Source organism: Atractosteus spatula, chromosome 15 (assembly GCF_055471065.1).
Source record: "Atractosteus spatula isolate fAtrSpa1 chromosome 15, fAtrSpa1.hap1, whole genome shotgun sequence".
NCBI classification, from domain to species: domain Eukaryota; kingdom Metazoa; phylum Chordata; class Actinopteri; order Semionotiformes; family Lepisosteidae; genus Atractosteus; species Atractosteus spatula.
In genome coordinates, this window is record NC_142720.1 from 16,674,976 (window position 1) to 16,702,783 (window position 27,808).

The 27,808-nt window shown below is 38.8% G+C and overlaps 1 protein-coding gene and 1 long non-coding RNA gene across 2 annotated transcripts in view; one reads left to right on the top strand and one right to left on the bottom strand.

Annotated features, from left to right (window-relative positions):
- Positions 1 to 15,358, top strand: part of LOC148820133 (uncharacterized) — a 52,924-nt gene extending 37,566 nt beyond the window's left edge. Inside the window, exon 3 of the long non-coding RNA XR_016094206.1 lies at positions 15,285 to 15,358. This is a non-coding gene — a long non-coding RNA (uncharacterized LOC148820133). The remainder of the gene's footprint in view (positions 1 to 15,284) is intronic.
- The window catches only part of epas1b (endothelial PAS domain protein 1b), a 51,003-nt gene that overhangs the window by 15,027 nt on the left and 8,168 nt on the right, over positions 1 to 27,808 (bottom strand). Inside the window, exons 2-6 of the mRNA XM_088933940.1 lie at positions 12,422 to 12,612; positions 4,422 to 4,567; positions 3,692 to 3,776; positions 2,273 to 2,391; positions 1,207 to 1,409 (exon numbers count right to left, since the gene is read on the bottom strand). Of these exons, the coding sequence (XP_088790066.1) occupies positions 1,207 to 1,409; positions 2,273 to 2,391; positions 3,692 to 3,776; positions 4,422 to 4,567; positions 12,422 to 12,612 (744 nt within the window). The remainder of the gene's footprint in view (positions 1 to 1,206; positions 1,410 to 2,272; positions 2,392 to 3,691; positions 3,777 to 4,421; positions 4,568 to 12,421; positions 12,613 to 27,808) is intronic.

Here is a 27,808-nt window from a genome sequence, read left to right on the forward strand (position 1 = left end):
TTATATGACATTAACACGTGTGAATATTATCGAGGAGTATGTCACATGCAAACAATCAGTATTTGTATTTTTGTACATTTGTATTTTTTATTTCGCTGTGTATATGCACAGCCTGTATTCACTTGTTTTTCAATCATGCAAAAACTGAACTTGGAAAAATAAACAGTGAGATAAATAATGAAAAACTGTCTTTATTTTTAGCTTTTAGTCGGAAAGCTAGTAGTGAAGAAAATCATTTTACAGGAGTCTCATAACTGTCCAAGCTAATTAAATGTGGCTCAAGAAAAAATCTGTAGTCGCACATAAAAGACTCAGCAAAATTGGTTTTGCTCCCATGCACCAAACAAGTTTCATATTTTAATCCAGGCTTGTCATAAAGCCTGAACATGCCATTTGTTTTTTCTTTCAAGGAAGAAAAATGTCAGTTGTGTTATATGATGAGTGAACTCTATACTTTTTACAACAACGGAAAGTTATGAGTGTTTTCTTTGTGCTTAAGAAACAACATTTCCTTTGTTTAAATCATTGAGGAGTTGGCCAGCATTCAAATGTCTGAGACATGTAAGGGTAAAAAAAATATGACAATTATTTAATAAAATATTAAAGGCTGATGAAAAGTTTTAGTTTTTGAACTTTTGAATATTTTCTCAACAGTAGTCCAATCTGACAGTTTACTGACAGATTAATTCAAAGAGCAACTACACAGCAATTGTCAGGAAAGAATTAAAATGTCAGGTGGGATATTTCAGATACATAGGCTAATAGGTTATGGCACTTAGTCTGTGAACTGTAAACGTCCGTGGCTTAAAGATTTTTTTTCTTTAGTGAATCAAGTATAATAAAGAAATCAGATAGTGTTTTTTTCATACAGATCCTAACCACACTAGGCAGTGGATGGTTTATCCAAAAGATCTCTTCACTGAAGACAACCAGTCTGAAGTTCTGAATTACTTCTAGTTCACATTGTTTTATCACAATATTATAAATGTATAGTTTATATAATACTCTTTTCAAGTAGGATGATCAATGGAGCAAGGGACGTACCTGAAGTGAAGTGAAGTTATTCTGCTGCACAAAGTCCGCTTTAAAAAACTGCGAAGAGTACTGCCGTGTAGTCTGCACTTCCAAAGAAGTGCTGTTCGCGCTGTGCACACTGTGTGTTGTTCTGCAATGATGTATCTGCTTTGTGATGGCCACATGCCTCACCTGTCATCGCAGTAAGTAAACTTCATGTCCATGCTGTGACGGCTCAGGAAGGTCTTGCTGTCCAGCGGCATGTCGATGTTGGAGGGGTGTGGGATAGGCACGCACATCATGATCACACAGGTCAAGGGGGGTTCTTTGAAGCCACACAGCACATGAGGGGGGCAGCTGTTGTACACCTTGAGGTGCCCAGTGCAGTGCAGAACCTGAGAGACAGGGCTAGATATGGAATTACTGGAGTACTAAATAACAGAGCTTACTCATAACAGGAAGCATACACTGCAATGTGATGCAGGCAGGAGCAAAAATATTAAAGCACTGGCTTTAACAACATTAAACTAAATTTACATTACACTGTACTCCAGGGGATACATAAGCAGCTGTAGTGGAGCTTTCTAGGTATTTGACAAAATGTAGTTTAATCCAAGTTTTCAAGAAAGCGGTAGCAATCCAACTTTGTACCCAGAAGTTAAGCAACATGGGGCCTGGTCACTAATGTGTTGGGAGAATGCAAAGTAAAATGAGGTTGCTGCTGTGAGTGGTTTTGATAGATCAGTAGGTGGCACTCTATCCTATGCACCAGAATTTCTAAACCAATGCCACTGTATAGCCACCATGGACACTGTGCTGTAAGAGGCAATGTCCTTCAGATAAGATTTAAACCCAGGTTTTGACTACCTGGCCATGTAACATCCCTTGGCACCGTTTGGAAAAGTAGATGTTAGCCCAGATAAAATTTGACTTTGAGCTTACACAGTCTGACCTCTCTGAATTTCTCCCTTAATTTAACAGGTAAATTCTCACTTCTCCCCCAGTCGGCTGTGTACAGGGTCTGCTGGCGCATAGTGGCTGCCACACATCACCCAGGTGGTGCTACACACCTGTGGTGGGTGAAGTGGGTCCCCTCCCTTATGTAAAGCTCAGTGGGATTCTTTGGGATGAAAAGAGCAACACAATTATTTTTTTAACTATCTCAATAATTAAGGGGTGATTGTTGGACATTTTGTGCTGCAGCGTGGACACCTGTCCAGGTTGGTAGGCATGCGCACAGCAGGCACAGGGCTCTCACCTTCCAACTGGCAGACTTGAGGTTAACAGTGCGCCCTCGGCTCGTCACAGTGCACTTCATCCTCATGAAGAAATCCCTCTCTGTGTTTAAGTCCTTGTTCTTTTTGCCAAAGCCTTGGCCTATGGACAAGATTAGCAAGCATTTCATCCCAGCTTTTCCACCCTCATGTAGCATAATCATCTTACAGCAGTTTAATTCTCTACTACCAGGACTTTTCCACCACAATGTATGTTGTGTGTTAAGCAACACTTATAATACCATCAGAAAGGATACAAATGTGAGAAGGCCATTAAGCTCATTTGATGCTTCACTGAAAAAGTGTATGAACTGAAATTAAATCCCAATGTATAAGTTTGTAAGCGTTTTAGAAGCCAGTAACCATCATGAACAGAACTGCGGGCAAGTTGTTAAACTTTGTAGTGTGTGATGGAGATCCTGTGTGAAAACTGCAGTGTGAGCAAAGCATATTTAAAGGTTACAGTGGTTTCTCTATTGTGAAAAATGCAGTTGCTTTTTCCAGTTATTCAAAAAGAGAGGATTTTTTTTCTCTTATCATTCTTCCCATTCAGACATTGCCGACAAATTATTGCTTTATAATACTGAAGCGAAATTTCGAATTTGTTCCTTTCCAAATAAGGCGAGTGGGAGGTTTGCTCTTGTATCCACACTGTTTTCAAGGTTTATTTCCAACTACAGGATAAGACAGGCTAGATAACTAGGGATTTCTCAGTCCAAAGGGCAGCAATGAGACGGTGACATCATTACATCCAGGTTCTACTGAAGGCCAGTATAAAAGTAGCAAAGCTAAAGCAGTGCGTTAATTCAAAGTTCATTCTGAAAATACGTCATCTGATGAAAAACAAGATAACGCTCTCAGTCAGTGGCACAAACAGCATAAAGCCAGGCAGATCACTTAGCACATAACAGGTTATAAGAGATAGCTGCAGGTAAGCAAAAGAATAATTTTTTATGGGCACTCAAACCTGATATATTTTCAGTAAGTAAATCTGAATCTCAGTTATTTTATAACAGAGCAAAACCTTATAATAAAAAACCCCAACATGAAATGGTTATTAGCTTCTTAACCTAATTTGTTTCACCTTCAATATGTGATAACGTTATCAGTCTGAGAGTGCAATGTCCATTCTCTGCCACGGAAAATATTGTGGCGCGAATGCCCTGTGAATAAAACTTCAGATTCCCGATTTGAACACTTCAGTTTAGTTAACTGCACTTCAGACAATTAGTTAATGATTCCTCTCAGCGTTGTGGATGCTCCCGCAATATAAACAAATGGGAAACCGCATGTGTGCACTCAGGATGCACCCTGCACTGTCGAATTCCAGATTTGAATGTGTGACTTGACGGGTCATAAAGCATAACGCTGATCTGGGATGGGAAGCAATGAGGTGTCGGTACCTGGTTTGAAGCTGAGGTTCTCCCGGATTTCGTCATGGTCGCAGGGGTGAGTGAAGTCAAAGATGCTGTGTCCTGTCAGCTCCACCTGGGGAAAAAAAAAATCAATCACTGCTTCTTACCAATGAACGTTCTCCCTCGGCACCAGGCACACTCCCCCCTCCCCCAACAGAAGCCCAGTGCGCAATACACCAAACAAGCCCCTCTCTTTTGAAGACGATTTCGCTGCGTAACTAAGAATGTATTAAATTATTTAAGAAATTGCTTCTACACAAAACACAGGAAACACGACAAATTTGATGAACCAAAGAATAAAATATACAAATAACATGTTAACATACACAAAATTTAGCAATGACTACTCAAATTAAAATGATCGCATTTAAATTATCCCAGTGAAGACAAATTAATTTGTGGTCCAAGAAAACAGTAACACAATAGGGATGTGAAAAACAGCTTATAAATACGTACACTATTGAGAATAATATGATAATTAATCTGATTATTAGTATTTGCTACTCTAAATAGGCTGAGTATTATTTTCAGGTGTACCTCTAAAGGAATGACTGCAGCATTTTTATCATATTTACAACAGAGTATTAGGAAATGTGGTGAACAATGCAACAGGATTTAATATTAGACGTGCAGACTACTTTCAGTTTTACAATTCAAAGTAATGTTAATTTTGATACGGACTCTGCAAACCTGAAGCTTCTCAGCTCAGTGAACACACCTGCGTGAGGCCCAGGAATTTGTTGATGTTCTCAGACAGGAAGATCATGTCCCCATCCTGGGTTACCACGGCAATAAATCCATCCAGAGCCTTCAGGTACAGGCTGTCCATCTGTCTGTCTGCCTCGCTCACATTGTCAGGCCAAGCTGCAGAGAGACATCGGAGACTGACTCAACACCATTACCAACACCCACTTCACTGAAAACCACTTAAGCTCTCTTAAGAAATTAGAATCATCAATTTGAGATTAAATGGCTACAGTACACCAAGATGAAACAGAAGAAAGTGGAAACAGATGGGACAAACACTGGCAGAGATTACTGTTAATTTGCCCGTGTTAAGGGTCCAATTGGAAGATGCTGCAGGGTACCCCAGCTGTGGTCTTTGTGTGCATGTATGGATGTATGAGTCTATGTAGAGGGAGGAGGGACAGTTAAGTTGTTTGCTCATTTTTCAGGCCCTGGCTCTGACCCAAAACAAACCAACTAGTCCTCATCCTGCTTCTCTGTGAAAACTCCCAGACTCCTTGACCTTAACACTGACGTCTCCCACATTTTTTTGCATTTTGTTTCGTCTGTTAATTATTTATTTTTTGAAAGCATTGTTTCTTTGACAAATAGGTTAGAAAAATAAGCAATTTCCAACAGCTGTCGGGACAGTGGGCCTTCTTTTGTGAAGTTGGGCTGGGGAAGGGAGCCTTTTGTTTCTGTAAAGAGGTGAAGAAAAATCAAAATGTAAAAGCCGCTTTTAAAACATGTGAAAAAGAAGCCTCTTTCTTCCCCCACCAGAGTGTTGAAAATAAATCTATACTGAGAATCATTTCCACCACAAGAACTAAGCTAGCATTGTGAAAGCAACCTGTGATTCCCCACCCAAAAATACATACCATAATTTCTAAACATTTTCATGAACAATAAAATACAATGATAAATAACTTTTTTCTCAGGGACGGCAGAAACTCTAGAGTTGGACGGTAAACAGAATTAGTTTATTAAGAGCTTACCATCTAATGAGCTCTAAAGAAATGTTTCTATTTGGGATTCTGAGTTGGTTCATTCAGACAGTATTTGTGTTTTGGAAATTTCTATCCCCTTCCAGAAACAAATCTTTTTGTCTTCATCGGTTTAATTGGGAGGACTGTAGCTTTTTTTGCCTAATTATATGAATATATCTTTTAGACAGTTGGGATGCTTTGTCTTTGTCAAAAAAGCAGTGCCTAAGAAAAAACAGGCAATCACCCCTTTAAACACACCAGTTAACTGATCTCAATTTAATTTGTTTTTTGTTTCTGCTGTTAAAAGGGCACCCAGCCCATTTTCAATGTTGCAAGACAATATATATTTTAATTATGCACCGTGCCGAGTATTGTTTACATGAACATGTCTTTGTGACAAAAATAGCACCTATAAACAGGCTTTGATTAATAACGGGCAGCAGGATGTGCCCTGTGCTGATCTTCGGAATCCAGCTTCCTGTAGTAAGTGGCCTCTTCCCTGTGTGTGTCACCCGGATGAATCCTCAAACTCTTTAAACAGCTGGGATATTAAAAATCAAAAGCATAACAGAAGATAGGACAAATACAAGCAAAAATAACTTTTTTAATGGGAACACTGAAGTGACTCTTTAGACACTTGGCTCTGATGCAAAATATTTACTGAATTTGATCGGAAAATGCTGGCCAGCAGAATGTGAACATTTTTAAGTAAAACTTAAAGAAGACGGTCTATTGAATGGTGTGCATACAGCATTTAAAATGCCAAAAAACATTTAAAAAAATGAATATTAGCATACAAATACTTGTACAGAAGTAGTACACCCAGAATTTGTTGATCGTATCTCAAAGTTAGGTTCGAGAAGGTTGTCAAAACCTATATATCATTTTCAGGCAGTCACAACTTACACCACTCTTATTTCAAAGTTCTCCATTTTTTTCAAACCAGGAGAGTGTAGCACATCACGCTGGGAGAACGGCACCGATTCTGAGAGGACGTGACCTGCGCAGTACGTTCTCCCAGTAATCATTCTGGCCTTTCAAAAAAAGGGGCACAAAAGTGTTGTAGTGGGGGTACTGCATCTTTTAAAGATTAGGGTCCAATTTACATTAGTAGCATGTTTCAGATCTGCAGACTAAACTGTAATCCTACTATTAGGTCTCTTTTCAAGGTACTACTGTTTTCTCATCATGTAATCTGCATTAATAGCAATAAAAAGGTGTCAGTGTCACAGATATTCTGAGAAGTAAATGAGGCTGTTTTAACAGAACAATAGACTGACCATTAAGAAAATGAAGCTGTGTTCATCTGAGATGAAGGATCTCAGGTTTGGTGGAGGTTGCAGGAAAGAGCACACCTTGCCCTCTGAGAATGAAGGCATAGCGAGGTTAACAACACCTCAGGAGGAAAGAAAAGCTCTTGGCACCCAGGGTAAAATCCCTAATTTCATAATTAAAACAAGAGACCGAAGGGGGAAATCTAGAATGAAAATTCTAGGTATATAAAACAGAATTTGCCATTATGTGTAGTATTACACATAAGCCAGAAAAACTGAATCAAAAGGCAAGATTCTTGTAAAGCTCGTGCTCTGCAGATGAAATATAGTGAACCCTTAGAGTGTACATCGGACTCTAGACTGAGGAATACCAGTCCATCCCGGGTCTGACTGCTGGGGACGGACTTAAGAAAGTGCTGCAGAGATTCAGCACAGGGGTTGCTCTCTCCTGCCATCTCAATAATTGCAGGACAGCGGGCAGCAGAGGAGTGCAGGTGCGAGGTGGCTGTGTTTATGAACCAGCCGGAAAGACATACAGCGAGTACACAGCCACACGGCGCCAGGGCTGTGCTGTGTTTTGGCTTGGCTGCGACTCAGAGGGCTCTTCTCACGGCAATCACCAGCATTCTCCCCCAGCCTTCCTGATCGCTGCACTCCCTTCCAATGACATTGCTCCAGGGCTTCAGATAAACACAATCTCCCATCTCCACAAACAATCTGCCAGCGCATTGGCCTGCTGCAGCTCTGAGGGCTGCCCACAGCAGGAAAATAAGAAAGCCAGATCTCACTCTGTTTTGCTCTCCCTTTTCTCTCCTCTCATTTTCTTTGTGCAATATTTGCATTGCTTTATCTAATCCACTTTACAAACATGTTTACTTTGCATGGCATGATGCCTGGGCAAACACAAGAGTGCCTGTAATGCACTGGTGGAAAGTTACAGTGGCCAGCGTGACATCCGACGTACGGTTACTAACTTTAATGCTGATTTCCATCTGAATAACTTTGCATCACGTGATGTTCTCTTTCGTAGTTTCTGCAGGGTTTATTTAACCTTGCATTATTGCAAACCCAAAATTCATTCCAACCCGAGCTTCAGCTAATATATACAGTATATAGGTCAGGTGGGTAGCTGCGTCAGCATGTGTAGGCTGCAAAAGAACAAGTAATAGGTTTATTCCATGCTGAAAAGAGAAGAAAGAAAACACAACGTTTCGGCCGTGAAGCCTTCTTCAGCCTTCTCACACCTGAAGAAGGCTCCACGGCTGAAACATTGTGTTTTCTTTCTTCTCTTTTCAGCATGGAATAAACCTATTACTTGTTCTAATATATATATAGTAATATATTGCGTATCATAATAAAAGGCACTTGTTTAATTAAAACGATTGGCATGAAAAACCCAAATCACGTCACAGGTTCAGAAACAGAATTGTAAACAGGAACATCGGTAAAAATGTCACATCACAGCAGAGGAACATAGTCTGACAATTTACACGCAAGGGAGACTTTTGGTAGGCCATGGGCTGAGAGGACATACAGCAGTCACTGCTTTTTTTAGCACTGTCCGAGCGCAGGCGGAGGAGGGTAATGCTAAAACAATTACCAAGCCTTTGTCTTACTTCCTCAGCAGCTTATCTCATCATGACCTCCAGATCAGGAGAGTTACTGTACAGTACATGATGAGCAACTTCTTTGTATCTGGAAATCTAAGTTGGTGGAAAATTATCATTTGAATCTGGACAATAGTTCTGGCCTTAGCCATTCGACCCACAGCACTCTCCAAAGTACAGCAAGATCCAAAGGATTCCCATTTTGACGGAATCATTTTTCCTTCTTTAAGTACAACTGTTCTCTTCTTTTTGGAGAAAAGAGCCCCAGGAACTCTGTGCAACAAGGTGTGCTGTCAGCTCTGATTCTTTTCTCTGCATTAAATTATCATCTTTTGTAATGTCTCCTGACACATTTCTTTGAGGTTTAAATCTGAATTGGTTCATTAAGAGGACAGAGGGTCTAAATGACCTTTTCCCTCCTGATTTTCCAGATCATAATGCTTTCATTTCAGGATTAAAACCCCAGGGTAAAGCATGTGGCATCCCAATATTTAGTGATATGATTATAGTGCGAGAACAATAAAGCTGTTTTTATTTGTGTGAAAAAATATCAGGAAGATTAATGTTGAAGTCCAGTTATTACATACTAATCACTATAAATTAATGTGGCAGTTAGTATAATTTATAAGGAGACAAACGAAGCTATCAATTTGTAAGTTTCCCAATCTAGTGTCTTGTATGAGTCTTGGTTAACCTTTAAAACTAATTGCATTTTGAGCAATAAAGTATGGACAACAAAGTGTTTTTTTTCTGAATCCCATTGCATCATTTGTAAAGATTCACAAAGCATTTGATCGGCCACTTAACATTAAGGTTTGTGTATTAAAGAGGAAAGCCGTCACAAAACAAACCTTGTCTTGGAAAAACAGAGTCCAGCATGTCTTACAGATCACCCTTCAACCATCAATTTGTAAACAGTTTGAACCTGTAGGTTTTGATCAATTTGTGAAGTAACTTTGATCAGGAAGGGCCGATAGTAGAAAGCTGGCATTTCTAAATCGACATCTTAGTATGACCATGGGCACAGCAGTGTGCAAGTTGTGCCAGAATGTATCAGTAAAAATACCTCTTGCCTTCTTGCACTGGAGGTTGGTGGCTCAGGGGGGTATAGTACTGTACATACTGTATAGAGGACTGATTTTTCAGATTGGCTCAGAAGCATTATAGAGATATCTTGAAGCATATGTCATGCAATAACATAATACATTCTGAGCCTCAGAAAGGAATAATTTAGGTTTTATTTTATTTATGTTTTGCAATGATTTCCCCTTTAAGTATTCAGCTCCCTACCACAATTTGAGCAATACTTTGTGGTAAATCTGTCACAGAATGATGTGGATTTAATTTCCCATAAAAAATGAAAAAACAAAACAAGAAGCTTCTCTAAATATTAATAATGACTAAAAGTTAAACTTGTTACAAGGTACTGTTTAATAATGAAACTGTTATTGCTGAGGGAGCAGATTAAGGTTTAAGATTTGACACGGACCTCTTCAAAAATAGTTCCTAAAATGGCAGTGATAAAAGGTCAGCTTCCATGCAAGAATGCTGAACAAACACTAATGTGCAAAATTATCTTTTTCTAAGTCCTCTCCAATTTTTCTGCCATGAAACTGTGTTGTCTGTACATACTTTTTGTATTTATAAGCCTGTGTACAGCATAGGGAATTATGCTCACAATATGGAGGTGGTGACATTTCACTAGGCAAAATTGTGTCTCTTGCATTATTGACATTTCTCTAAATTTCATCAAAAATGCATCTCTGGACTTTCCAATCTCAAAGATCTTCATTGCTCTTAATTGCTCATGTTTGAAAAAACAAAATAATATATATTTAAATTAGCTCACATAATTGGTTCAAACAATAATAGTCTGCATGCTCAAAAAATAAATTTGGAAATATGGAAATTCCATTGGAAATATCACACTGTGTTTGCATCAGTCTGCCGCCTAGCTAAGGGCAAAACTGAAAATGCCTTTTGTTTGCCGATCTTATTATTTTATCCTGGAAACAGAATTTAGCAAGACTGAGCCAGGGATTGATGTTGTAAAACTGTGGGAAGAAAAGTGGGCTGAGCGAGACTTTTCTCCTTGCAGTCATTCATACAAGCAGAAAATGAGCACAGCTTGATTTCCACGTCCTCTACTTAACGTGGAGTAGAGAAAACATGAATCCAGGTGTGGAAGGACCAGAAAGAAAACAGCTGATGAGTGGACATGCTGAAAAAGACTTGTATCGCCTTACAGTTTTTCTATTTTTCTAAAAAGAAAAAAAGCGACTTATTTTCGATTTGAACAGCACACACTCTTCATGATCAGACGGCACCCGAAAACAGCAGCATTCAAACCATGGGTACCAGGTGCCACGCTACTGTAACTGCAGAAAAAACTGAGTTTTGCAATTTCTTAATATCTAAGCAACTGACTCAGAAAGTACTTTTGTCATTACTGTCATTGTAAAACTTTTCAAACTTGTAATCAAGAACACCGGGACATTTCATAGCAGTATCCTGGCTCTCCCAGGTCATTCAGAGAAGATTCAGGCCTCCTTTACCTTGGGGCGAAGGGGTGAGAGTGGTACACTGTTGTTGTCACCTCCCTGCTGCTCTCAACAAAATCTGAGTCAAGAATCCCCTTGTAGGGTTCCAGTTCTCTACAGCAAAGATCAGGGTTCACTAGACAAGTAACAGATTTGTCACAGAAGATTAATGCTCTTTTTGAAGTCTGAGATAGTATCTTAAAGACCTCAAGGCAACCACTGAATATCTTAGTTCAAAGTATGAGAAAAAATATTAGTCTTTTCCTCTCGTGTTAAACTAAAGGGATTTCAAATCTGATATACATTTTACTGATTTTTAATTAAACCATTGTTACGTTTAAACATTGCAATAAGTTACCAGTAAGTGAGACAACAGATAAAACAGAGATAAATGAGAAACAGAAGTCAAATTGATCAACTTTCCCCACATCATAAATAAAGAGAAATTCTCTGTACTCTTGCCCTTATATGTTACTTGTCCAAAACTCTGATAATTCATACAGTATGAAGAGGAACTGTCTACTATAAGCTCGCCTCACAAAGCAGCTACAGAATTGGTCACAATTAGAAAGTAAAACACGAGACCCAAATGTAGCAAAAGCCACAAAACAGTGAAAAGTAATTCAGGTCCATGAGTTTCACATCTCTTCACTGACTTCCCTGAATTTACCCTCTGTCACTGCAAGCTTTGTCATTTGCTCAGATTCTCTACACTCCAGTTTGTGGATCCTTTTATGAAAGACGCAATGACAGCTGGTGTCACTAGGCAACTCCTCTCTCACCAGTGTGATCTGATCATCATTTGCAGGTTTATCATGCTCTGCAACTGTCCCTTTACAACACACAACTCAGTCTGCCATTCTGCTCATTAGTTACTACTGCAGTTTTGCGATACGAATTCAGTAGCTTGTTAATGAATGGCCTGCGTTTCTTTAAATTATTAAAAGTGTAATATGGTGGTTTAGTTAATTTATATGAACATAAATGTGTACAATATAATTAATTCTGATTTTTCAGCACTGGAACCAACAAAAGACAAAGTCACTGGATTGCCCTATGGGCAAATCCCAGTTCCCACCCTGCTAAGTTACATTTCCACAGAGCTCTTGGTTCCTGCACCAGATTGATGTTGGGTTTTATCTGAATGTCCACGGCATCAAAATCAGACAGAATGAAGACCAAAGACACTGGAGGACAGGTGACAGAACACACAAAAGAAGGTTGTGACGGAAAGTTTTAGTCAACTTGATTTCTGACGGACTTCAGCAATCCCTGTACTCATTATACTCATTACAAAGTGGTGCGTAACTCAAGATTAATTGATGGCTGCAGTCTCACAGATCCGCAACTTAGGATGAGAGAAATCAGTTACATTGATCCTATTTATGCTATTTTTTACACCTACTGTAAGTGCTTTGAGATATTTCCTTTTATTTAAGCCAATACTTAATGCAACAGGTTGTGAAAAAATCAGCAGAGAGATACTGTGGGCCCCTGACTGGAGATGTAGCTCTTAACCCTTTATATTCCTTATCATAAGAAACTCATATTCTGAATGTACAGTACAATACAGGGGGCATCTTACTGGAGGAGAGAAGCTTGCGTGTCCTGAGGAAACTGATGGTCAGCCGCATGATAGAGGCTTTGTCCAGGTGAGAACTGACATTGTGTGGCAGGGGCAGCTGGTGGGCCAACTCATAGAACACCTCCGTCTCCTTGCTCCTGCGGCATCTCGCTGCATCCCGGGACTTTTCCTTCCGGCGCTCTGAGCTGCTCCTAGGGGAAGATGCACAGAGACAGGGCTCTTGTCAATCGCTGCTTTTACAGCTTTGCTTTTTATCGCATGGAAGCCAGGAATAGCTTGGAAGAGCTGTTTCTTGGAAATATCATGCATGCGCTCCATACTGTACATGTCCAACTTCAAAGCCAGCAGACAGAACATCTGAAAGTCAGAAAATGCTTTTCATCTGTTACGCTCACAATGATCTTACCCCGCACTCTTAACACAAGTGAATGCACAGAACAAATGGACTTAACACAGTAGTTTTATTATTCTAAGGTATTGTACACATCCTCTTTAAAAATGTATTAAAGACAGAACTCAGTGTTTTCAAGCCCACCTGATAACAATCACACAGCTTTAGGTATTCGTTCTAATGGGTTCTCACCACAAACCAGGCTTTGTATTAAATAGGGCAGCTGAATGTAATTGTGCCAGTTACTCTTTCACTATCTCAACTTTGCTTCTCATGTGTTCAGAGGTTCTCGCTAAGTATAAATAGGGCACATTCTCATTTGCAAATGTGTATTTCATGTGATCATATCGGACTGCAGAACCGGCGACATACACTTTCAACAGCGCAGAGGGTTTTAAGCTGTTTATCTTTCCTTCACAAGTGTGCAGCTTTAGATACAAATACATCTAATGAATAATGAGGAACTTATTTTCAGTGTCATCATTTAGCAGCGAGACATCTACAAGCTTCTACGCAGCCTCACTACAAGCCTAGCATCATATGAGCAATGGATAAAGTACCTTGAAAATACAAAACAGTTTGAGATTGTCACATTATCATAGAAACACAATTTCCTTTGGCTCATTTCTATATTTCTTTCAAATCAAGCTAGTGTCTAACAATTATTTAAACTGATGCTGTACTTCACATTCTTACCATTGTAATGCCATGTTGATGTTCATATTGCTATATTACAATATGTGGTAAACAAATGGTTGAAACTGATAGGGGTACTGTGATTCAACAGACAAGGGCTCCATTTTTCATTCAGATTGCAAGGCAGATAAATCCTCTCACTCAATTTTGCAGAACCTAAAAGCTACATATATCACAGTCTTGTTTAAGTTTCAGTAACATGTGCTGACTTTAGCAATATTGCTACACTTAGCCACACATTAGTGGTATATAAGATGTTGAAACAGAAAGCAAAAGACCATTTCCTCTGGTGTTTTTGAGCTTTCCTCACCAATCCCCATTCTGCTATCTCAGTGAACAAAAAAAGGTGATCACATTTTTGGCTTTGTGTCTACCTGCTTCTGACAGGCAATCCTCTACATACAGTACAGACCTGGAAAATTCTGGACTTGAATCACAGGCAAACAAGCCTACAAATAGAGGTCTATTTTTAAAAATGCACAAAGGCTGCGAGATAATTCACTTTTGAAGTTTCTTGATCATAGAGCGCTGGTAATGAAAGAGACAAAACAAATGGGCTTATATAAGAGTTCATCACTAAGCAGCAGCATGCCTGAATGAAATGCCTTATTGGCTCACAGCTTAGAAAATTAAACTTAAATATCTGCTCATACAGTACAGTTTTGACCTTGCTAAGTAGTTCAGCAATAATTAAACTCCATTACCTCATTTCTCTTCATTATGTAAAAGAAGCACATATTACACTGCAACTTTATTAGACTTTTATAAACATAGAAGGGAGGATGACTTCTAGGGACTTTTTGTTTTAATATCTAGTTTAAGTAGCTATCACTCTGTTCTAGAGGAGCCCAATCCTGGTTCTGGAGGGCCAGTGTATCTGTTGGTTTTCATTCCAGCTCAGCTCTTAATTTGATAAACCAGCTGGATACTGGGCCAACTGAACAGTTCCACCCCACGATTCTGGTGTGATCTTGAAAACCTGCAGACACACTGGCCTACAGGACCAATATAAGACACCACTGCTCTATTTGAAGTAGAAATAGCTTTGAGCTCACGAAGATTCAGCATTTACAATGGAAGTGTGTAGTGTTGAAGTTACACTGTTTGAATATCAAGTTCTTCTGATCTTTTTTTAATGTCTCATAAGTGTTCAGCGTTACCCTACGAAATTGCGCAGAAAGAGAACAGGATCTCATTTAGCCTGTGACCTAATAAAGAATTCTGATTCTCTCAGAGAAGTGTAAGATAAGATTGAAGAAAAGTCCCAGTTCTAATTGTTCATCGGTTTAGGGACTGTTGAGATTGTTGTAAGTTGTTCTTGGTCCTCTGCAGATATACCGTACAGAAATGATAAAGTAAAAATTTGATTTGTCTTAACAGACTCCACACACTACACACGCAGTGCCATTCTCATGGGTTGATTCCCACTTTAATCTTTTTATTATATTCTACTATGCTGGCTCGCAGCTTGACACAGGGTGAAAGTAATCCTTAATCAAATATTTCAGGCACTTTGAGATTCAAACTGTACCACATTGTCTGTTTCTAGGGAGTTATCATCTTTGTGGGAACATTTTCTTGTGTTCTACCCTGACATTCACAGGTTATCAGGCCCCCAGAGCTGCCATAAACAGTATGACATCACTTGACTCTGACAAGTGTTTACAAACAGAAATAACACAATTCCCTCTGTTTCAAAGAAAATATAAGTGGCACAACTGTTTCCTCGCCTGATTTGTATATGTAACCGATGTAACTGTTTGCTTTCTTGAACAGCTGTTTGGGACTACCACATGTTGTCTTCAATCGAAGAAGGACTTCAAAATAATTCTTACCAAAGAAAGAGAAAAGTGAGTTTGATGGAAAACTAATTTAGGTGAATTACAAATTTTGACATTTTTTTCATTCCATGCTCGCATCTGTATTTAGAATTCAGTGTGCTCACACATTTATATACTCAAACATTCAGTATATATAGTGTAAAAACAGACAGGTAGATTTGAAAATGTAATTTCAGTTTATTAAATTAAGCATATCCCAAAAGAAATAAATATTTTATGTTCCAAATAACACTTCTAAATCAGAAAAATTGATATGAAGTTGAAAACTCCAGTCACAGTGGTCTAACCAGATAACCCACCAGAGCTGTCTACATCTGTCCCCCTATTCAGGCAGAGGCTGTAGTCAGCCAAATAGCAATGATCTGACCACACGATGGAAGAATAGAGCAACCGTGGAACAGAACTCAAAGCGATTACAAACCTGCTCCTAAAACAAGCAAAATGTAAGCTAATGTTTCTGCAATAAACTGTTGAAATCAGCAAGGTTGCTCAGCTACTGAGTCTGGATACATTTTTCCATAGTAAGATTGTGTGCATTAGCAAAATACCTAGGACACTGAAAACAAAACTGCTGATCACTAGGCTTACAGATGCAGCACAAACAGTCCACTATGTTGCAGACATTAAAGCAATCTGCTTATAGCATCAGATTATAAATGGTGCTAGCTATAGTAAGGTACTGATCTCTGGCACAGCCAGGTCTGAACTTATTACTCTAATCTGACTGATGGTGGTCCACAAGTAAGGTCCAGCATGATTTTCTGTTTGAGAATTTGATTTCTCCGTCTTTAAATGTGAATTCTCTTTCACAATTATTCCATCAATGTCATTTTCCTGTCTACATTACTATTCCAATTTTACTTTATAACTGAACATGCGTCTCTGAGATCACCCCATACTCTTCATGTACTATCCCCCCGATCATGCCAGTGGGTGATCCAGCCTTCAAAGCAATGCACAGTGTAAATGTAACACCCTGCATGCAAAAAACACAAGCAGTGTACATTTTCAGCAATGGAGATAATCAAGACTGTTTCCGAACCTATGGAAATAAAGAAGTATATTATGTCTTAGTATGATCACACTTTGCACTAGTAAGTGAGATAAGGACAATTTTGGCTTTCTTTAGCAAGTTTAGAGAGTTTAATTGAGATGCAGTAAAAAGCTGACCATCATACAGTTGGGGATAACTTTGGTATACAGATAGAAGAGACATTTAACACTTGATGCACACACAGCACCTGGCAAGCAAGTTATGTACAGTACCACTCCTCCAAACTGCACTGTCTCAAAATGTCACTGCAAAACTGTTGGCACACAGCAAGTCAGAGTTGACTAATCCAAACTCTACCCTAGCTGACTGTGATCAGGACCTTGGGGAATCCTGGTCACAGTCAGCTAGTGACATGATCCCAGCTTGAACCCCCCAAATCATAACCAAAATCTTCACTTTCACGTGGAGCATTCACTTTACTGCTTAAGCCACTTTGAAATTCATGCAATTAGTTTTTTAAAATTTTATAGCAGAAATATATAGTGACTTTTTACACTTCTATAAAAGAGGGATCAGATGGCTCATGGCTAAATAAAAATGAAGGTGCTTGTTAGAAATATAGCCAAGTAGTAAACGAAAGACATCATGTGACTGAAATGAATTTGGAAGTACCTTGACCATTGGTTGAGAAAAACAATAGCAGATTTCAAATTTGAAATTTACAAATTATATGCTCAAAAAAAACACGTTTTCAAATCAAACATACATTATTTTGTTAAAGAAGATAAGGAGTTTGTACATGTACTGCATGTACTCTACAGTTTTTAAGTATATGTGAAGCTTGAACAGATATCCCTGCACTAGTCATTTTATATCTGCATACCCTCATTCTGACAATATAGATTACATGCATTACATAAATGTTTGTATTTAATCACGCATCACAAAAGAGGTAGCCCCATACATTTTACTGTATTTACTACCACTACAAACAATTAAATTCATGATGTACCTCATGCTGTGCTGGAGGCAGTTAACAAATTGTAAACTCTATTACTGGTTAGAGAGGAATAACTGAAGACTGTACAGGGGGAAAGAGATTTAATGCTTTAAGAGATCTGCATTTGCTTACTTCAGACCAGCTAAAAATACCTGTGATGGATTATACTAATGTGACCTCTAAAGTCTCCCATGGAGCAGAGTCACAAACAGGGATATGCAAAACCCTCTACAAACACTCTGACGCTAACTCAAGTGCATTGGAGTACTTGTCTTGCTGTACAATGCATGTATTTAACCACTGAAACAGTGTTTATTACCTGCTTAAAAGTTATAGAATATTTTAAAACTATTGCCAAAGGACTGTTTCCACCTTTGCTTTTGGGTGAAGAGAATGATTACCCTTGGCTTCATGGTTAATAAAAGCTGTTTATTACAGCATAAAACCCAATATTATTCAAGCTTGAACTTGACTCAACATGATTTCCACTCTTAATTATGCAAAATCTTCATTAAGTTAATAGGCTCATACACAAACCAGCTAGCAGTCCACTCATTGTGCTACATTAAAAAAAACTAATGATAGTGTTATTATGTGATGCTATGAAGTAAAGCTATAGCTTCCATGGAAAACATTACCAGGTGACAGGCTTTGAAATAATATTGCAAAACCATTACTAAGACTGACTACCTGGTGAAGATTTCAACTTTAAATTAAGGCTGAAAGAAGTATTTGAATGTCAGTTAGCCTAGATTTCGACAAGAAATGCTTGACAGGAAAATAAATCAAACCTAAAAGTGCAACACAGGCCAATAACAGGATTGGCAGAAGTTCAAATCCACAAATTTGGGGGATTGGGGATTCCCCATTCTACCACATCAGAACACACGCAACAAGTGACAAAGGCACCACAATCTTCAGATCACAACTTGGTAAAAAGCATGAAGAATCATTCCCGTAAAGCAGGGAAGAACAGCCAGCAGTTACGATGCATCTGATTAGTCTTTGTAGAAACAAATACCAGGGATGACCTTGAACGCTGACAGATGCCAAGGTCTGCATTGCTGAATCCGTTTTGCTTGCTGACAGCAGATCTCCTTTCAGGAACTCAAGGAGCCAGGAGCCAGCAGTGCCACACTCGCAGAGGAAGAAGGAGACTGAAAGTGCTCTGTCTGATGCAGCTTAAACCACACTGATTTACTACTGATATGAGACATACCAACATTGTGGTTTGTGGGCATCATGGCGTGCCACGTGGCATGTAATACTTCAGCGCACAGCCGCAGTGCTTTCAATGTACTGTGACAAGCAGGCTGGCACACCACAATATCAAGGCGGCAGCATAGGGTGGAGAGAGAGGCAGAGGGAAACACTCAGGCTTCTGCACTCTGTGGACACCAACACTGCTGACACCCTCTCAACAAGAAATTCCAGTTTTTCCACTGCTATAATCCAGTCCTAACACACCACTAATTCTGTCTAAATCCTCAACTGTGAAGATTTTTTTCCCCCACTTTAATTTTCTCCAGTCATAACAAAAGGGCAGTGAGACAAGCTGCCCAAGAAAGATTGTATGGCATGGACTACTGGACAATAAGGAAGTTCTTTGAGCTTGGCTGCACAGATTCTGAAGATCGCACTCCCATGGTTAGACACGCAGCCCGTTTCCACAAGCTATCACAGACCACGATACTTTTTTAAGTTGAGGTTTATTGTAATGTTTGGAAAACAACACAGCATGTCGGCAGAGATGCCTGGTCACAAGCCAAGATAAAAGCAAAAATGTTCTAATCACCCTCCACAATGGAGTGAAATATTTGGCTGCCTAACTAGCCCCCTTCCTCTTTCTTTTTTAAAAAAGGTATTATGTTAGTTTCCAAGGAGACTGCCCGCATCTTAACAATGTTTCAGGAGGCCTTTCTAAAAATGAACAATCATTGACATTTTTCTTTCCTCTTTTTTGTTTTTCCCAACGATGGGAGGAAGGAATTGTGCTTGTATTTTGACCTGAATCTCAGCACTCATCTGCCTCGGCACAGGAAGGGTAGAAACGGCACTGAAAAGAGCACGATGTCCCTTAAGCCTTGAGCCAAGACCCTGTTGCTGCTCGGGAGTGGTAGAACATTCCCAAAGTTGTGACGCCATCATTCCAAGGATGAATCCTTGAGGTCACTGGTGCGACACAGTTTCACCACCCTATCTGTGCACATGCATAGGTGCTTTAAACAAAGCTGGGAGCCTGCAAAGATAATGCACGCCCATTTAAAACATCACGTGGATTGGTCATCAGAAGCTTATTTTACTTCTGCCTTCTTATGTTGAGAAATGTTGGGCTTATTTCTTTTGATCCAACAGATTGAAATCGTTAAAAAAAATACATTGTAAGGCAAGCCCACATGTGTAGAGAAATGAAATCGATTGTGACAGATATTTGTTCTCTTCTAAAACGTCAGGTTTATCGTGCAGTGTTCTGGCTCATGGCTAGGTTTCAAAAGTGTACATTATTAAACCACATGGCAAAGTTGTCATTGTCCTATGGGCTTCACGTGTTAAAATCGGATTGTTACTCTACGACCCTGGCCTACTGCAAGAGCAAAGCAGAGGTGCAGCACAGGATCAGATTCCAAAGAAACTAATTGTATCAATTAGCAATGGCAACCCAACAACAGAATCAATTCCTTTACATCTTGAACAATAGTTCCAGAACTATGGGCATTGTTTTAACAATTTATCAAAACAATTTTGAAGATTAAGGGAAATTAATACAAATCCTTTTTAAAGTTTAATTAATGAAACCATGTTCTTCTTAAAACGGACCCTCATCCGACAGTTTATGATGAAGCAAGGGCTTGAACCCCTACAGCAATTCAGGTGTCAACATTTGTCAAAGTCCAGTATTGCTTTGTGAAAAGGGGAGTTCAGAGGGAATCAGAATGACTGCTTGATGCTTTCTAACCACAGGCGTAGCAAATCACTTAAGATTTGTTTCTACACGCAACCTCAACCCACGGGCTCTTCACTTATTCTATTTGACTACTGCATTGTCCATGCAATTTGAAAAAACTACCACATATAACTTACAATTGTGTTGTACTTGTTTTAGCAATAACCACAATATCAGAAAAAGGAAAAGAGACTAAGAGCTATTGATAACAGTGCCTAAAGCCTGAATGTGTTCTCAGTGACATGACATTAACATTGCGTATTTCCTCATTCCACTGGTACTAGACACATTATTGCAATCTCTAAAATTTCACTGAGCAAGAAATAAAACACAAAAGTTTCCAACTCATAAACAGGCTTATTATTAAAACAGATGGCCAAAGACCACTACATGCTCCACTATAAGTATCTTGCAACTAAAACTCTACATCCTTATAGAAAAGGAATTTCCTGGTATTTTAATTGGAAAACTACAGTAATTCAAACAAAATGTTTCAAATTCCTCGTGTTTGTTTCCCTTAGGCCCGACCGTTATAAGGACCTCCGCAGCCCGCAATCTACAGTATGTCATGACTCAAGGTGCGACTGCAGCTCGAGGAAAAGATGTGGTATAAAATAAAAAAGTCCACTTTCAAAAAACATCCAGCCAAAGTCCCACTGAGGGGATCATACAGTAAACTGGAAAACCTTGCAAAATGTATTCTATGAAAATGACTGGCACAGCCGAAATGTTAAACATGTCAAAATGAAACCATGTTATTTCATGTAGCTCCTGAGAAGTCCTGCTTCCCACATCCTGATGGAACAGTGCTGCCAAACCTTAACATTTCTTTCGCTCTTCGGTGTTGAAGCCTCCATCTGAAACCAGCACTCGTAAAAGCTACAGGAGGGCAATCCTGGTGCTCCAGAGAACACCAGCAATACCATGTGGGCATTGAAAGCAAAAACAAAAGAAAAGTTTCTTCAGAGCCAGAGCAGTAAGAACAACCAAGTAGAGAGCCACGATCAACACTGAGGGCTTCCACTTCTGTAATGTATCCAGGTGGTAACTAACAAAAAAAAAACAGTCTTCCCTGATACCTCAAAACTTCAGTCACACCTCCATCCTGGAAACCATTCACCACCTGATGTCATCTCTGTCTTGTCTTTTTTCCTCTTCCAAATCCTATGGACACCACAACCTTGGTTTGAAAGTCCTAAGAAAATCAATACTTTTCTGTCAGCTTAGAACAATCCCCTTCACATCTCTGCTGTTTAGAATAAAGTCTGTAAAGTACAAAGATGAAGTAGCTTGCTCAGCCAACAAGACCATTTATCTCACTGTAACTGAGCCAAAAGCCAATAAACTCTGCCACCAGTAAGTACGGGAAGTAGAAGTTAAAATTACTCTGAAAAGAAGCACTAAAGTCCCAGTCAAATTAATGTGATATGAAGTTATTAGTTGACCCGTGATCTCCATGTGAAGGCTAAGCTAGTTTCTGAGAGATGGGTAAACGAAGGGACTGTTCACATGCCTATTTTATAGAAATCACAGTATTTACTGTAGGTGTGTATTAATCCAAGACATCACCAAGAAAATATGAAAAAACTCCCGAAGATGAACTAAAATGAATAACTGATCCAGGTGTTAAACACACTTTCATTACAATGTACTTACTGTTTTACATGTACTGTCAGACTTCAGGCTTTATCACAAAGCCTCAATCTGACTTGGACTTCAGGAATAAAAGCCTGAACATAATTTGATTTAAAGCTCTCTAACTATACTCATTAAAACACATAGCTCTGCAGATTAAACAGTGGTTTAAAGTGGAATTCTAGGAATGGAAATCCCATGGCCTGGCACTGCTTTCAACTACAGCTTAAAATGGATTTACATCCTCTGACTGACTGAACACAGGTTTGTTAGCCAGGCAAGTTCCTTGAAGCTGGAAGAGTCCCAACTGCTTCACGCAAGGAAACCCCAGCCCATCTTCTAAGGAATGATCTGGAACATTACATACTGACATGGGAGGAGGTCATTTCATTTCGTTTTCAAGCATACACGTACACCAATTTATTTCTCTATTATAAATGGGGAAGGGGGGCTTAGATAAATTCTATCTGTTATGGAAGCATACATTTCAAGCTCATGAAGGCAAAAAACGACTTTGAACAGACTCTAGAATTAGTAATTACATGCATCATTACAACCTGGATTATGATGCGTAGGAATTAATATTGTACAGTAAAATGTAAAAGTATTCAGACCCTTACACAATTTTCATATGTTGTTGCTTTAAAGCTTGCAGTCATGACACCGGGATGTAGAAATTCTAAGTCCTAATCCACAAATTCAAAGACCACAAATTAAAAAAAACATAATGTGAAAGAAAAATGCAAATGGAATGATTGCAGGAGTATTCAAATCCTTTACTGTGGCAAACCTAAACTAATGTAGGTACACAAAATTACCTTAATAGGCCACACAATTAGTTGAATAGTCTTTGTCTGTATGCAGTAATTATTTCATAATAAAAGCACCTGTCTGTGTAGGGTCCCCGAGACAGGAAGTGAATTTCAAGCAAGGATTCAACCATGAATGATCTTTAAAAACAACTTAGAGATTCACTCCTTAATCTGGCTGAACCACTGGGCAAGGAGAATTAAGAATGCCAACCATGAGGCCAATGGTGATGTTGAAAGAGCTAGAGTTCAATGGCTGATGAGAGTAAATGTGCATAAGTCAACAATATCCCACCCACTCCACAAAGCTGGCCTGACTGCAAAACTGATCTCAAATTCTACATGAAGCTTGCAACAAAGCATTAAAGTGATACTGCAAACATGCAGCAAAAGCTTTTGTGGTCAAACATGATAAAAGTGGAACTTTTTGGTCGAAATGCAAAGTGTTACATCTGATGGAAACCCAACACAGTGCATCACTTGATTAACCCCATCCCTACTGTCGCGAAAAGGGATAGCAGAATTGTTATAGTTCTGCTTCTCATCAGCAAGGACCGGGAAGCTTGTCAAGACTGAAAAGAACAAAGATGGGGCAGAGAATTGGCAGTTCTTAAAGGAAATCACCTTTTAGCAGGACAGTGACCCAAAGCACAAGGGCACAGCTACACTGGAGTCATTTAAGAATAAGAAATTGAATGTTTCTGAGTGACCCATGAACTTTCTGTCTTATTAAGAATCTGTTTAAAGACTTGAAAATTCTTTGTTGTTGTCCATAAGTGATCCCCAAGCAACAAATACCTTGAAGAATGGTCAGTGTCTTAGGATATGCCAAAAAGACTTATTTTCGCCCAATATTGAGTTCACAGGACTGTATACTTGTGCAATCAACATCTTTCAGTTTTTTCTCTTTAGTTTTTGGTTATACTTACAGTAGCCTATCTTACCCTGAGAATTCAGTTTAAGTATTCAGGTTTTGAATAAAATAATAAGTTTAAAAACCAGTGTTTGCATCTTTTTGTAATGGGTCTGAATAATTTTGCAAGGTCCTATCACAAACAATACTGAGAATAACTTTGTGTTCCCTTTTTATAAATGCCTAGAATAAACGGGCAGATAAGGAAACAAAAACAGATTTCTCTTTCATTGTTAACACCCAGTAATATGATGAACATAGAGGTGCTTCAGTACATTAAGAAAGCAAAGTCCACAGAGCTTTAGTTGGCAGCAAAGTGAAATCCCTGAGGATAAGCCTTGTCGGATGATCTTCTGTTCCCTCTCGCTGCAGGTGAAAGAGGGGCTACGGACAACCACAGGTTTTCTTAGAAGTCAGCCTGTGATTTGGCGTGATGAGCAGAATTATAAACACTTTTTAACCTTAAATACGTTTAAATATTTAAACCAGGTGTAAACGTATGGTCTCCATGACTATACCCATATTTGCTTCATGTCCTGGAGAGAGTAGCCTGGAGAGAAATCTGTAAAAACCTTTTTCCAAACGTTTTTTAGCATTAATACATTTTGATAAGCTTACATTTATCTTGTTGTACAGGGAATTTCCAATGGCCCATGCGGAGTGTGTACGTTAACATATGTATTTAAGCATCAGAATGGTTAGAATCAATATCTTTTTAAGGCCTAAAGAGTAAAATATCTTATATGTTGCTGTAAAAAAAGAGCAAAGTTGTCACTTCCCTCCGCCCATTTTCAGACCACTTCACCCAATTCAAGGTCATGGGGGAACCGGAGCCTGTCCTGGCAAGCAACAGGCACAAACATCGTCCATTTCAAATCATTATTTGAGAATGGGGAGCAAACTAATTTGATGTTATATTTGTCCAAGTCAGGAATAGTTCTTTTAACATGCTTTTTTTAAAAGCCACATACATAAAACAAACTAACTGGTCAGACACAGCAATTTCTGAACAAAATCTTGGCAAGCTTCTTGAAAGACGCCGTGCATAAAAGAAAACATCCAAGATAAAGATTAACATTTGGAAACTCACACAGAAAACATCTGTCAATGTTTCTAGTCCCTCTGACAGAATCTTGACCGGTAACGGACACCTGGCTAAAATATGGTGATGAAGGAAAGGGTTCTCCTTAAAATTAGGTCAGAGCTTTCTGTGCTCCCTTCCATGAACCAGACTGAGTCTGAATGAATTGAAATCACACTTATAAAGTTGTTCGGAAGCAAAAGAGAACAGAGGAGCTGCTGTGTGAAACAGAAGGACAGCAAATGCCAACAGAGAGGACACTGTACAAAGGAGCCTGAAGTGCAGGGCTTGTCTACAGACAGGCTGGGCACAAGCCCAGTCACACACTGCGGTACATGAAGCCTACTATAAGCAGAATTTAGGTATCTGAAAGAAGAACAATAGAAGCTAAAATCCTAAATCTAAAAAACAATATTACCAAAAACATCTACAGGAGATTGTTCTTACTATGATAAATTAAATATTAATCTATAATAACCACAAGCTTCGGATTCTACATTTTCTTCACCATTATAGTAATTATGAAATGCAGACAGTTGTTGGTTAAATCTGTTCCAGGTGCATCAAGGCTGAACAAAACAAATTCCAAGCATGTACCATATGTCTCATATTTTAAAACTCCACATTTTAAAACTTTCTCTTAAGAAAACAATCAATTTGTTCTGGAGAGATTGTGATCAGGTAAGTCCTGGAGCTAATGGGTTCAAGTTATCACTTTCTGAGTCCTTGTCAAAGTCCATCTGTCTGCAGGTGCTAATTGAAGAGAAGGCAGTTGTCCGACAATGGTGATTTGGAAGGGGAAGATAAAAACTACTCTAAATTTAAGTAAATTATAAAGAAAAATGTCATTGAGGTGGTTAGTTCTGAATCACGGTTCAAGACAACATTTGATATTTTTGATTTGATGGATTCTTCAGAGTTAACCCATATAAGCAATGGAATGAAATCAGTATGCTCTATATGAGACTATAATTACAACATACAGCCACTTAAACACTTTGTACAAACAATGTGCTCAGAGGAATCGTGAATAGACAGCATGATTTTATCCTGGCTTCACCAGGTGTTTTAAACAACCAACATTTTTGCTCAGTTTGCTATGCTGCCAGACTGGAGTAGTAGGGACTTCACATGATGTCACAAAATAATTTCAGGCTAACTTCTGTAAGTCTGAATAATCAGCCAGATGGAATAGTACTGTATACATGCATAACGTAAAGTTGCTTAAAATGATAAACTTAGATACCTAGTCAGAATTAAAGGGTTTTTTAAATGGCTGACTGATTGCAATGTCTTTTCTTCTCCAATAGATTCATCTTCTACAGCAGATGTATCAGGTCAGGGGTCTCCACTCATTGGTCATGTAGGTTTCTTTTCAAATCTGTTGTGAGCCCCCAAAAGTCAGAAAAGCAGAATTAGAGGAAAACTCATTGTACCTTGAAAAAGCCCTCACTGGTCCACCTCTTGGGCTAGGGCACAGCAGGGTGTCCAGTAATATCAGCACAATTAATGACACTCGCCCAGGCCCAGGCAAGGCTATACAGTTCATCGCTGATGTCTTAATGGAAGGAAACCAGAAGTGGGCATGAGAACAAACTGTACCACCTGCTAAAACACAAGAGCAGGGGGAGGGCTTCGTTCCTCCATCAGTAGATGTTCCGCAAATGACTTATCAAAGACAGTCTAGCTTTTATTTCATTACCTTGCCTAGCAGACAAAAAGAAAACAAGTTTATTTTGCAGCTGGACCAGCACTTGGTGTGTCCATTAGCTAGGCTCTGATGATGGAAAATTGGCCACTTGACCACGTGTCCTCAACATGCATTAAGCCTTGCAGCTAAGCTGTGTTCCCCATTTGTTCTTTGCAAAGAAGCCCATTAGTGTTTATTAGAATTTTCCCCATAATTACTCTCAGAGACTCTCAATTAAATAAAGTGCAGCTATTAATCTTGCAGGGGGACTATATTAACGTCCATTATGGCCAGTGTATTATTGGTTGCAGGGGTTCTGAAACAGGAAAAAAAAAATAGATACATCTGGGGCTAAAAAAATGCAAAAGATCTAATTCATAATTAACTATTGTTATTGTGAAAATGAACAATTGAAAAGTGTGGGTTGAAAACATGTTGTGTAAATGAGCGATCCAACAAATAAAGCATTTGTTTTTAGAATGTAATATGCTGCTTCATCATGCAACAAATGCCCCTTCTCCTCCCTTCCTTGATTATATAAGACCTTCCTGTAATTACTCCTGTGGTTTTGAATCACCATAATCCTGTTTTTGGAACAAGGAATCTGAACATGAACAAGCGCAGCATTTATTTTTAATTAAACTGAAACTGCATCTACAAATCTACTAGAGTCTGACCTTCTCAGTCTCAGGTCAAAAAATTACAATGAAAAAAGTCCCACATAATTCCAAATAACCATAAAAAGAGTCAAAACACTGTTGTAAAGTCTGCATTGTGTAATATTCTGTTTGAATAGTAATCACATTTATTGATTCATTACTTCCATATTTCCTGAGCTTTCATGACAATAGCCACTTATACCCGATAAATGAGCTCTTTCATCTCAGCATGACACCTCAACCAAGCTTACTACAGGTAATTCATGTATTTGAAGGCAGGTCATGTTACGTACTGTACATTGACCCGTGTGTGTATTAACTCCTGAAGGTCTGACCATATAACTTGAACAGCTAACACAACATTTTAAAGAATAAAAAAGCAGGAATCACAACTCAAGTTATTACAGGCTGCATTTAAGTGACATCAGGACAGCTCAAAAGAAACAGGTACAGTTAAGAACTGTCTTTGCTTCTTTATACAGTAAGTGGATCTTCAGACAGAGTCATGTGCGTATTTTATATAGTGCTTAGAATCGATGTGCAGAACAATCAAACTTACAAAATACAAGGCACAGCAAAAACAGGAAAACCAAATGAATGCTTAAGCATTATATTCAATTTCTTTTCATGATCTTTACTTCTTGAACTCCTTACAAGACCACAAGAGAATTAAGGTGCAATGCCTTTCAGTCCATTTACATTACTAAACCAAAAATGGAAAGAAACATGAGAGA